The sequence below is a fragment of the Salmo salar genome, chromosome ssa23 (assembly GCF_905237065.1).
Source record: "Salmo salar chromosome ssa23, Ssal_v3.1, whole genome shotgun sequence".
In the NCBI taxonomy this organism is placed as follows: Eukaryota; Metazoa; Chordata; class Actinopteri; order Salmoniformes; family Salmonidae; genus Salmo; species Salmo salar.
The window spans coordinates 34,588,485-34,601,111 of NC_059464.1; the positions used below are offsets into that span (position 1 = coordinate 34,588,485).

The following is a 12,627-nucleotide window of genomic DNA, read 5'->3' on the forward strand; positions in this document are numbered from 1 at the left end:
AACCAATAAACTTTGATTTGATAGGACACACTAGGTCTTGCTGGTAGACGTCTGCTAACAGATGGCTTGCGATAACGATAGCTCGTCTGCTGGTGGTGGAAAAGCGTTGGGTCCAAACGTGGTTGTGTGCTTTTCAGATGAGGTCTGTCATCTCCCCTCACTGAGCCAGCTCCTTTAGCCATTAGCCACATGCTAGGCTATCTGGGCCCGGCGAGTTCACAGCCGTCCCCTGATCAACTCTAACCCCTTATAAAGCCTGCAATAATGGGACGGAGGAGAGGGGGCAGGTGTCACATTCTGTTTTAGGGGAAGAGAGGCTGGGGAGGGAGGGGAGGGTGGTGAGAGCTGGGGGGGGCGCGCTGAGGTGCCCCTTTCTCCCCACGGGGGTCAGGGGCGGGTGATGCGTGCCAGGGAGCACGATGGGCCGTTAGGAATGGCATGCGCTTGGAACCGGGGTTCAAGGCAGCTCCGCTGTAACCCTATACCAGAATAGACGTTTACCCTTTGAGTGCCTGGAGTGAGGGGAGGGAAACAAATAAACACCAAGGTAGCGGCGGTGTCTTGTGCGGCTCCAGGGCATTCTGCACCTGTCCCTGTTGTGTGTGTGTGTGTCTTTATGCCTCCCTCTGTTCGCTGCTATTTCTGTGATTTATCATGCACTCTGCTCCCCCCCACCCCCCGTCTGTCCGTCAGTCTCTCAGCGGGTCTGTCTGCCTTTCAGCTAACCTCCAACTGCTCCCCAAGTTCACGCCTCGCGGCCAGACCAAATTTACTACATGGGAAAAGAGACAAGACTGAACCCGCTGCCCCCCCACACCCCATCAGCCCCTAAACAGCTAAGCCCACCCCCCACACTGACCCCCCACCCTGTTTATCAGCCCTGTCAGGGTCATTGACAGACCTTTCGACACATTGCTACAACTCAACTCATTTCAGCCTAAAGCTATGTTAATCTCATTCTCAGGTTGAGGTTTTAAATTGAAGTATATCATTACATGAAGTGAGAGGAAAACCTATGGAAATACACTACCGGTCAAAGGTTTTAGAATACCTGCTCATTCAAGGGTTTTTCTTTATTTTGACTATTTTATACATTGTAGAATAATAATGAAGTCATCAAAACTATCAAATAACACATATGGAATCATGTAGTAACCAAAAAAGTGTTAAACAAATCAAAATATATTTTATATTTGAGATTCTTCAAATATCCACCCTTTGCCTTGATGACATCTTTGCACACACTTCCCATCCAACATGATAGCGCTTGAGAGGATCTACAGAGAAGAATGGGAGAAGACTCGAGGCTGTAATCGCTGCCAAAGCTGCTTCAACAAAGTACTGAGTAAAGGATCTGAATGTCTAACAATCTGTTTTTGCTTAGTTATTATGGGGTTTGGTGTGTAGATTGATTAGGGGGGAAAAAACGATTTAATCCATTTTAGAATAAATCTGTAATGTAACAAAATGTGGAAAAAGTCAAGGTCTGAATAATTTCCGAATGCACTGTATTGCGTTTCCTGTCTACAACACTGAACAAGTGCCATTTCAGAGGCAACAATGTCATACTGAGATGGGGAACCGTTAATTATGTAGTATGCGTATAGATCCTCTTCATCCATTTGTAATTTCTTATATCGAGAGGAATGTTTGTGTCTCATATTTCCTCATACATTCATAGCATTTTTCTCATAATAGTCTGGCCGTCATGCTTATTACTCACTGTAGTTATTAGCTCGCCAATTAAGACAGCGTCACGGATATTGTGGAGGTTTTTGTGTGGCAGTCATTCGACATGCATTGCCAATGAAAACATTTCCTGGCTTCCATGGGTCCCGGTTGTGCTTTGCCCCATCCGACTAACTGGGTAGAAAGGCTTTTCAGAGCTGGGATGACAAATTATGTGTGTTATAGGGGAGGAGGGATGGACAGTTGGATAAGTGCTTTGCCCCAAGGTATAGGATACCCATATAGGCCGTATATGAAAATAACAAATTTGATAGTGGAAATGTTGGTTGTTTATTTACAGTGATTGAATAATTAAGTGATAATGCCCGAGTCTCCAGAGTGAGTACTACTGCAGTGGGGTCACTGTCTGCTGTCTCCAGAGAGAGTACTTGAAGGCATGGCCAGGTCAGGGGTTTGCTGGGTAGTGAGTGGGTAGTGGCGACAACTGAGCCCTCCTGAGGATGAGGCTGGGGCGGTGCAGGGGGCACAGCACAGCAGTCACATGGGGGAGGTCCTGAGTCTGAACCTGACCCTGGCTCTGTAGCCCTAGCCCCTGTCTTGACCTTCACTTTCACATGCGATAGGATCCTCCCAGGGACTTTGAGGAATCATCACTGCATTTCCACTAAGGTGCCTCCAGAATTCAGACATGGCTGTCTGCTTGGCTCTGACATGCATCTCACCTCTGTCTAAGGCCCTGATCGAATGCTCTCTCCCTTTACGTATCCCAAGATCTGACATGACTGGATAGATACAATTGAAGTTGGAAGTTTACATACACTAAGGTTGGAGTCATTAAAACTTGTTTTTCAACCACTCTACACATTTCTGTTTAACAAACTATAGTTTTGGCAAGTCGGTTAGGACATCTGCTTTGTGCATGACACGTAATTTTTCCAACAATTGTTTACAGACAGACTATTTCATTTATAATTCACTATCACAATTTCAGTGGGTCAGAAGTTTAATACATACGCTAAGTTGACTGTGCCTTCAAACAGCTTGGAAAATTCCAGAAAATGATGTAATGGCTTCTGATAGGCTAATTGACATCATTTGAGACAATTGGAGGTGTACCTGTGGATGTATGTCAAGGCCTACCTTCAAACTCAGTGGCTCTTTGTTTGACATCATGGGAAAATCAAAAGAAATCAGCCAAGACCTCAGAAAAAAATGGTATACCTCCACAAGTCTGGTTCATCCCTGGGAGCAATTTCCAAACGCCTGAAGGTACCACGTTCATCTGTACAAACAATAGTACGCAAGTATAAACACCATGGGACCATGCAGCCATCATACCGCTCAGGAAGGAAATGCGTTCTGTCTCCTAGAGAGGAAACGGGTATAAAAGTATCTATATCCACAGTAAAACTAATCCTATATCGCAATAACCTGAAAGGCCGCTCAGCAAGGAAGAAGCCACTGCTCCAAAACCGCCATAAAAAAGCCAGACTATGGTTTGCAACTGCACATGGGGACAAAGATCGTACTTTTTGGAGAAATGTCCTCTGGTCTGATGAAACAAAAATAGAACTGATTGGCCATAATGGCCATCGTTATGTTTGGAGGAAAAAGGAGTACGCTTGCAAGCAGAAGAACACCATCCCAACCGTGAAGCACGGGGGTGGCAGCATCATGTTGTGGAGGTACTTTGCTGCAGGAGGGACTGGTGCACTTCACAAAATAGATGGCATCATGATGGAGGACAATTATGTGGATATATTGAAGCAACATCTCAAGACATCAGTCAGGAAGTTAAAGCTTGGTCGCAAATGGGTCTTCTAAATGGACAATGACCCCAAGCATACTTGTGGGTTCCATACTTGTGGCAAAATGGCTTAAGGACAACAAAGTCAAGGTATTGGAGTGAACATCACAAAGCCCTGACCTCAATCCTATAGAAAATGTGTGGGCAGAACTGAAAAAGCATGTGCGAGCAAAGAGGCCTACAAACCTGACAGAGTTACACCAGCTCTGTCAGGAGGAATGGGCCAAAATTCACCCAACTTATTGTGGGAAGCTTGTGGAAGGCTACCCGAAACGTTTGACCCAAGTTAAACAATTTAAAGGCAATGCTACCAAATACTAATTGAGTGTATGTAAACTTCTGACCCACAGGGAATGTGATGAAAGAAATAAAAACTGAAATAAATCTCTCTCTACTATTATTCTGACATTTCACATTCTTAAAATAAGTGGTGATCCTAACTGACCTAAGACATGGAATTTGTACTAGGATTAAATGTCAGGAATTGTGAAAAACTGAGTTTAAATGTATTTGGCTAAGGTGTATGTAAACTTATGATTTCAACTGTAGATAGATAAAAGCTACGTAAGGAAACCCCTTGCCCTTGCTTACACCTATCCAATAGTGGTAAATCACTGATTACTTCTAGAACCTATTCACACAGGCGAGGAGATGGAGAGAATATTGAAGCAATAAGGCCTGAGGAGGTGCGATATATGGCCACATCTAAGGGCTGTTTTTATGCACAATGAAATGCGGAGTGCCTGGACACAGCCCTTAGCCGTTGTATTTTGGCCATATATCACAAACCCCCATATGCCTTATTGCTATTATAAACTGGTTACCAACGTGATTAGAGCAGTAAAAATAAATGTTTTGTCATACACGTGGTATATGGTCTGCGAATCAGCATTCAGGGCTCGAACCAACCAGTTTATAATATTATGTAACCGGTGGAGAGATACAGTTCTGTAGGGATTCAAATGAAACTGACAGTAAACAGTCAACTACTGCTGTTACAGTGATTTCACCTTTGAAACGCAATGTTGACATACTGTATCTTTGAATCCCGGTCTAAGTCTTTACAGCAGGGCTGTTCGATTCCGGTCCTGGTCGGCCTAAACGCTTCTGGTTTTTGTTTCTACCTGGTGGTTAATTGCCCACATCTGGTGTCCCAGGTCTGAATCAGTCCCTTATTAGAAGAAGAGGATGAAAACCAGAAGTGTTTTGGCCCTCCAGGACTGACAGTGAACAGCTTTGCATGGACAGCGCCATAGCAGATAGTGTCAGTAAGAGAGAAGTGAGCTAGCCAGTGGCTTCAGAGACGGGCCTGTGTCAGGAGTCTGAACGCCACCACTCCACATCGCTCGGCTAGCTATCCTATCCGAGGGGAAATCGCACCCTGCCAACACATTCCTGCCTGCAGCCTAAATCTGACCTTAGTTATCGCCCAGAGACAGAGAGGCTGTCGGAAGCCGTACAGCTGGCAGATGTGTGTTCAGAAAGGGGCTTGCTGTGTGTGTGCGTGTGTGCTCCCTGTCTAACAGAGATGGTTTGTGTGTTACACAAAGTGGCTGGCATGTTTGGCCTCCTCATGTCGATCCCATGGAACGCCACTGTTCAGAATAGATGGAGAGTAGACGTAAGAAGCTGGGTCCTCTGTTGTCGTCTGTGCTGGAGTCTGGAGTGGCTAGCGAGGCTGGGATGGCTATGTGCTATGGTGTGAGTGGATGTCCTCTAGCATCATGAGGGTGTGAGTGTTTGTACACAGAGGTCAAGGGGTGTAGCTGCGTGCGCACACACAAATACACACACACACACACACACACACACACACACACACACACACACACACACACACACACACACACACACACACACACACACACACACACATAATAACCCAGTACGCCCCCATGGGGCAGGCAGCAGAGAGAACAGATGCAGGCCCAGTGCTGCAGCAGGCAGGGCAGTCAGGGTGTTGGTATGTGAGGAATGCTCTGGGAAGGAGAGAACACAGAGAGCAGGGACTGACCATTCAGGGCCAGAGAGGAACCCTGCCTTGTGAGAGGAGGCAGATTTATGACAGGGATGGAGGGGAGGGTTGCACCTGCACCTTCATGTGACACATCCTGCACCCACCGCTAAACCCTCTGACCTTTCCCTGAGGATGTGAGGGTGAAGGGACCAAGGGTGTTTCTTGGCGCTCCCAGATGATCTCTAGACCAGTCGCGTTCCCAGAGTCGGTCACTGCTCTGCTCTGGAGAACTTGGATCCTATTTCCTGATCCCAGTCTCTGACCTACATGACCTAAACCACTGAGTTGGCCAAGGACAGGGTCTGCTGCGCCGTCGCCCCCTCTGGAGTCTAGACACCACCCATTCAGTTGACAGTCACACGATCACACAATGATGACCTCATCATTGTGCAACTGAATGACTACTTCTCAGTGTCTCTGATCTGTCTGGATAATTTTTAAATCATACCACCCGTCCATTTCTGGGAGTGGCAGGGACATCTGATATATAGTGCATTTGGAAAGTATTCAGACCCCTTGACTTTTTCCACATTTTGTTACGTAACAGCCGTATTCTAAAATGAATTAAATAAAAATCTACACACAATACCCTATAATGACAAAGCAAAAACAGGGTTTTAGACATTTTTGCACATTTATAAAAAATATAAAACAGAAATACCTTATTTACATAAGTATTCGGACACTTTGTTATGAGACTCGAAATTGAGCTCAAGTGCATTCTGTTTCCATTGATCGTTCTTGAGATGTTTTTACAACTTCATTGGAGTCCACCTGTGGTAAATTCAATTGATTGGACATGATTTGGAAAGGCACACACCTGTCTATATAAGGTCCCACAGTTGACAGTGCATGTCATAGCAATAACCAAGCCATGAGGTCAAAAGAATTGTCCGTAGAGCTCAGAGCCAGGATTGTGTCGAAGCACAGATCTGGGGAAGGGTACCAAAATATTTCTGCAGCATTGAAGGTCCCCAAGAACACAGTGGTCTCCATCATTCTTAAATGGAAGAACTGAGAAATCAGGGGAGAATGGACTTGGTCAGGGAGGTGACCAAGAACCCGATGGTCACTCTGACAGAGCTCCAGTGTTCCTCTGTGGAGATGGGAGAACCTTCCAAAAGGACAACCATCTCTGCAGCACTCCACCAATCAGGCCTTTATGGTAGTGGCCAGACGGAAGCCACTACTCAGTAAAAGACACATGACAGCCCGTTTCGAGTTTGCCAAAAGGCACCCAGAGGACTCTCAAACCATGAGAATCAAGATTCTCTGGTCTGATGAAACAAAGCTTGAACTTTGGCCTGAATGCCAAGCGTCACATCTGGAGGAAACCTGGCACCATCCCTACTGTGAAGCATGGTGGTGGCGCATCATGCTATGGGGAAGTTTTTCAGCGTCAGGGACTGGGAGACTGGTCAGGATCAAGGGAAAGATGAACAGAGCAAAGTACCGAGAGATCTTTGATGAAAACCTGCTCCAGAGCACTCAGGACCTCAGACTGGGGCTAAGGTTCACCTTCCAACAGGACAACGGCCCTAAGCACACAGCCAAGACAATGCACAAGAAGCTCCGGGACAAGTCTCTGAATGTCCTTGAGTGTCCAAGCCAGAGCCCGGACTTAAACCCGATCAATCATCTCTGGAGAGACCTGAAAATAGCTGTGCAGCAACGCTCCCCATCCAACCTGACAGAGCTTGAGAGGATCTGCAGAGAATAATGGGAGAAAAATCCCCAAATACAGGTGTGCCAAGCTTGTAGCGTCATACCCAAGAAGACTCAAGACTTTAATCACTGCCAGCCAGAGGTACTTCAACAAAGTACTGAGTAAAGGGTCTGAATACTTATGTGAATTTGATATTTCAGTTTTGTATTTTCAAAAATTTCTAATAACCTGTTTTTGCTTTGTCGTTATGGGGTATTGTGTGTAGATTGATGAGGAGAAAAAAAAACAATTTCATCAATTTTAAAATAAGGCTGTAACGTAACAAAATGTGGAAAAAGTCAAGGGGTCCGAATACTTTCCCAATGCAATGTAAACACATGAACACCAGCCTCTTAACAACTCGTTAATGACTAGGTTTAATGGTAACAAATACAGGATGCTATTTTTGAATGGGCTGAGTGGACTGGGAGGATGTCATGTGTGTAGAGACTGTGTGACAGTATGTGAACATAATGCCGAATCTTGGCTCAAATTATTTTATAAGCACAATGCCAAAAATCTGGATTCCACTCTAGTCACCTCAGAGACCTCCCCAAGTCACCTCAGAGACCTCCCCAAGTCTTCACAGTGACCTCCCCAAGTCTTCACAGTGACCTCCCCAAGTCTTCACAGTGACCTCACAAAAAGTATTTGCCTGCTTTCAGTCAGCAACTGCAAAGTGCACAAGAAATGTGGAACACTTTTTTTTTTCATCGAAAGGGATTAAAGAAATGTGCTTTGAGGTGCTCAAACAATTGGCGAGCGAGTGCACCTTCTGATAAACACTGAACGCTTGAGCAGTTTCAGCCCGGAAATGAAAATAAGATTCAGAGTGAATGAGTGCCGTGACTGGGCTGTGTGTGGAGACATAAGGAGACTGAGAGAAAGGTTTAAGTCCATAAAAGCATGACACAAAGGGAGCCCTACAGCTGTGTGTGTGTGTGTGTGTGTGTGTGTGTGTGTGTGTGTGTGTGTGTGTGTGTGTGTGTGTGCATAAAGAGGTTACAACTACCCTCCTTAATTTAAACTCTTTTGTGAACATGTCGCCACTTCACAGTAAACCATCACCGCCAAATTCACTGCAACGCCCTCTAATGCTTACAGCTGCCACTTTCATAAGTCGTAAATTTGCCTGCAGTGGACTAGTCCCCTATTAAACTTTAACACTGTTAGAGATTGATTAGTGGAAAGTTACTGTATGTCGGAACAAACACCGTCTGCTAGAACCTTATCCCCAGCAGCGAGGCTCAGAAGAAAGCTGGAGAAACTATGTTTTGCATTCCATTCGGAGGTTGCGTCACAAATGGCACTCTATTCTCTATATAGTGCATTACTTTTCACCAGGGCTCTGGTAATAGGGTGCCCTTTGGAGTGCAAGCTGAATCTGATCACTTGTATTGCCTGCCAGTGTTTCTGGGCTCCTTCCTCAACTTAACCGGGCATTCTGATTGGTCAGACGGGGTAGGGTCGGGTTTTCTGACCCAAGCATCACTATGTGAGGAAAATATTATGCTGGTTGTTCCACGTTGCGTTGCGTGACTGATCTCTGTGTTAATTCACATGGAGATGTGGTGTGACAGGGACAAATTACAGTGTTTAAGAGGTGGTGCAAACTCGACTCTTCTACAGCTGGGAGGCACGCTGAGTGTGTGTGTTTGTGTGTTCATATAGTACCAGTCAAAAGTTTGTACACCTACTCATTCAAGGGTTTTTCTTTATTTGTACTATTTTCTACATTGTACAATAATGGTGAAGACATCAAAACTATAAAATAACATGGAATAATGTAGTAACCAAAAAAGTGTTAAACAAAATATATTTTAGATTCTTCAAAGTAGACACACTTTGCCTTTGACAGCTTTGCACACTCTTGGCTTTCTCTCAACCAGCTTCACCTGGAATGCTTTTCCAACAGTCTTGATGGAGATCCCACATATGCTGAGCACTTGTTTACTGCTTTTCCTTCACTTTGCGGTCCAACTCATCCCAAACTATCTCAAGCTGGTTGAGAGAATGCCAAGAGTGTGCAAAGCTGTCATCAAGGCAAAGGGTGGCTACTTTGAAGAATCTAAAATATATTTTGATTTGTTTAACACTTTTTTGGTTACTACATGATTCCATATGTGTTATTTCATAGTTTCGATGTCTTCGGTACTTTTCTACAATGTAGAAAATAATAAAAATAAAAACCCTTGAATGAGAAGGTGTGTCCAAACTTTTGACTGGTACTGTACGTGTGTGTGCATTTGTGTACAGGGCCAGGGAAAGAGGTGAGAGGCCACATGACCATTGAACCAAGTCCTTTGCCCTGTAACCAAAGCCTTTATGGAGGAACAAGCCTAAGATTTACTGCAGGCGTATTCTATAAACATTGACACACACAGACCAGCTGCCGAGTGGCCTCTCCAGGCCAGGCCTCCTTCGTCACTCTCTGTGACTGTGGTGTCTCCTCTGAGCCCGGCCTGGGATCGCATGGCTGCTATACCCCTTCACCTGCTCAGCCAATGTGACCTGTCTTTTAGCAGCACCAGCCCCACAGGGTACACAGACCAGGGCAAGCAAGCACACACACACACACACACACACACACACACACACACACACACACACACACACACACGTACTTGCACATACACACCCACACACTTGCGTTTACACAAATACACTTTTACTGATAACACATCTACACACACACACTTACACCAATACAAACACATACAGGACACATTAGCACAGACTCAGACACCCCTCCCACCTCTGCAGCTGATTTTCCTAGCCAACCACATCCAGCATGCTGATGATAAGTTAGCAGTACCTCATCATCCCCTAGCTGACCTATCCTCCTACTGACACCATGCAAAGCCTGTTGCATTTACATACATTCAACAACGATTTACACTGTTGGACATATCACTATGAACTAATAAACTAAATCAAACTTTGCATGTAAACAAATCCACAAATATCTCATTATATATTGAATAACTTTACATTTTCTTAATGCAAATAATTTTTTTCATGTCAAAACTAAAATGTCAATGTGCTGGCTCTTTCAGGACGAAACGAGCTGATAGCACGGTACATCAAGCTACGCACAGGGAAGACGCGGACAAGAAAGCAGGTGGGTTTCGTAACATCACTCCACTTTTCCCATATATGTTTCCTGCCCTTTCTCCCAAACCATGTGCACCCCTTAAACAACCCACTCACTCCGTGTCTGTCCAAGCTGTCTCCAATCAGGAGCTGGAAAAAAACCCAGAGAGGGCTAGGGGAAAGCCATGACAGCAGGAAATGATGCTGCTGTCACTCCTACACATTCCCGAGTCCCAACCCCATTCTCATGCTGGAATGGGCCTCTCTTGGGGGATTTAGAGGGCCGGGGCCCAATGCACAGATGCTATAGGATCAGACGACAGTGTGTTTCTTCACCACTTCACCTAGCATGTAGCCCAGCCTCATTAGGAGAGCAAAAAGCAGAGGAATACAGGATCCTTACGGCAGAGAGGACACTGTAGAGGGCTGGATGGGGCAGAGATTTGGACCCTATCTGGGACATGGGATTTCGAGAGCTTGGGACTAGAAGGTTCTATCTGCAAAAAGATGATTCTGAGATAATTGGCTTTACAGTTCCAAACCCTCATTGGTTTGAATGGTGTCAGCTAGTTTTATCTGATATTCTTTTGAACCTAACTTGAATTGGGGGTAGTTAGAGTACTATATAGGCAAAGAACATTGAACTGAAGAAGGCTATGTCAATAACATTTTGACAAAAATGCAGAGAACCTTGTTGTCCCAAGCTCTCGATTTGATATGGAGTGACTGACTGACATATTGGCACTGACTGATGTTGCATTACATAGATAGAGAGGGAGAGGGGGTCCATCTGTTTCCCATTATGTGAAGATGTGATGGGGGGGAAAGACAGAGAGGGGTTGGAGTTGACAATGGGTTGAGGAAGGGTAGAGTGAGAGGGGAAGGGGGACACCTGCTGGTCTAGCAGTGGCCAGGGCCATGAACGATTCAGTTTGGCATTCTTAATAAGTGCCATATTGGTCCCAAAAGTCTCAAGACAATGACATCATAGAATGAGAAAAGGAATATTATTGTTTGTTGTACATTTGGCACCAACATAGAGGATAGTTGGCTGAACCCTGTACAGCACATCTGGCATAGACCTGATCAGACCTAATCTCTCTCTATCCCTCGCTCTCTCGTTCTCTCTCTCTCTCTCTCTCTCTCTCTCCTCTAGGTGTCCAGTCACATCCAGGTGCTAGCGCGACGGAAGGCCCGGGAGATCCAGGTGAAGCTGAAGGTACGCTACGTGAGTCTCCCCCCTTTTTGAATCTTGAACCTGTGCACTGCATTGTGGGTTGGCTCGAAGGGCTAGTACCATAGCAATGGAATGGGTAGAAAAACGAATCAAACAGGTTCTAAATTCCGGAAGATTTACATGGATCCACCGATATAACGGAGCAATTCGACCTTTTAGAACACAAGTCATCCACATTCTAAACCTCCTCTCCAATGTCTGCCATGCCACATACCATAGTGTTACAGTAGGGACCTTGCTTTCAATGGGAATGTCAATGTCTACCATTCTACCCATTCCAATTGTATGACTGCTACAGCACTAGCTATGCAGATCATTTGGAGTAGCGTGCAGGTGGCTGATGTTTTTAAGGTAGGGGTATTCAACCTGGGGTCTGCCTCCCCCCTAAGAGTCCACTGAGGTACTGCAGGGGGTCCGCAAAAATATTTGTATAAAAATATATCACTAGCAACAACAGAATATTGCTAGCAACAAGAGAATAAAGGAATTTTGGATGACATATCTACAGTAGAAAAGAGGAGAATATCTTCTAATGATGACAACTTTATTTCTCAATCCAAATATTGAGCAAATTACACTCATTGGCGCCAAGTCTAGGTCCAAAAGGCTTCTTAACAGCTTCTACCCCCAAGCCATTAGACTCCTGAACATCTAATCAATTGGCTACCCGGACTATTTGCATTGTCCCCACCCCACACCCATTTTTACGCTGCTGCTACTCTGTTTATCATCTGTGCATAGTCACTTTACCTCTACCTACATGTACATATTACCTCAATTAATCGGTTCCCCTGCACATTGACTCTGTACCGGTACCCCCTGTGTATAGCCTCGCTACTGTTCTTTTATTGTTGCTCCTTAATTGTTATTTTTAAATGTCTTTTTTTTTCTCTTTTTCTTTTATTTATTTTTTACTTCAGTTTATTTTAGTAAATACTTTAACTTTTTTTCTGAACTGCATTGTTGGTTAAGGGCTTGTAAGTAAGCATTTCACTGTAAGGTCTACACTTGTTGTATTCGGCGCATGTAACAAATAAAATTTGACTTGATTCAATTATACTCACTGGAGTATCTGACAT

At 44.8% G+C, this 12,627-nt stretch overlaps 1 protein-coding gene across 1 annotated transcript in view; it reads left to right on the top strand.

Annotated features, from left to right (window-relative positions):
* LOC106584453 (transcriptional enhancer factor TEF-3) overlaps positions 1–12,627 on the top strand; it is a 35,568-nt gene that overhangs the window by 10,705 nt on the left and 12,236 nt on the right. The window contains exons 3-4 of the mRNA XM_014169810.2: positions 10,275–10,339; positions 11,468–11,530. Coding sequence (XP_014025285.2) covers positions 10,275–10,339; positions 11,468–11,530 — 128 coding nt within the window. The remainder of the gene's footprint in view (positions 1–10,274; positions 10,340–11,467; positions 11,531–12,627) is intronic.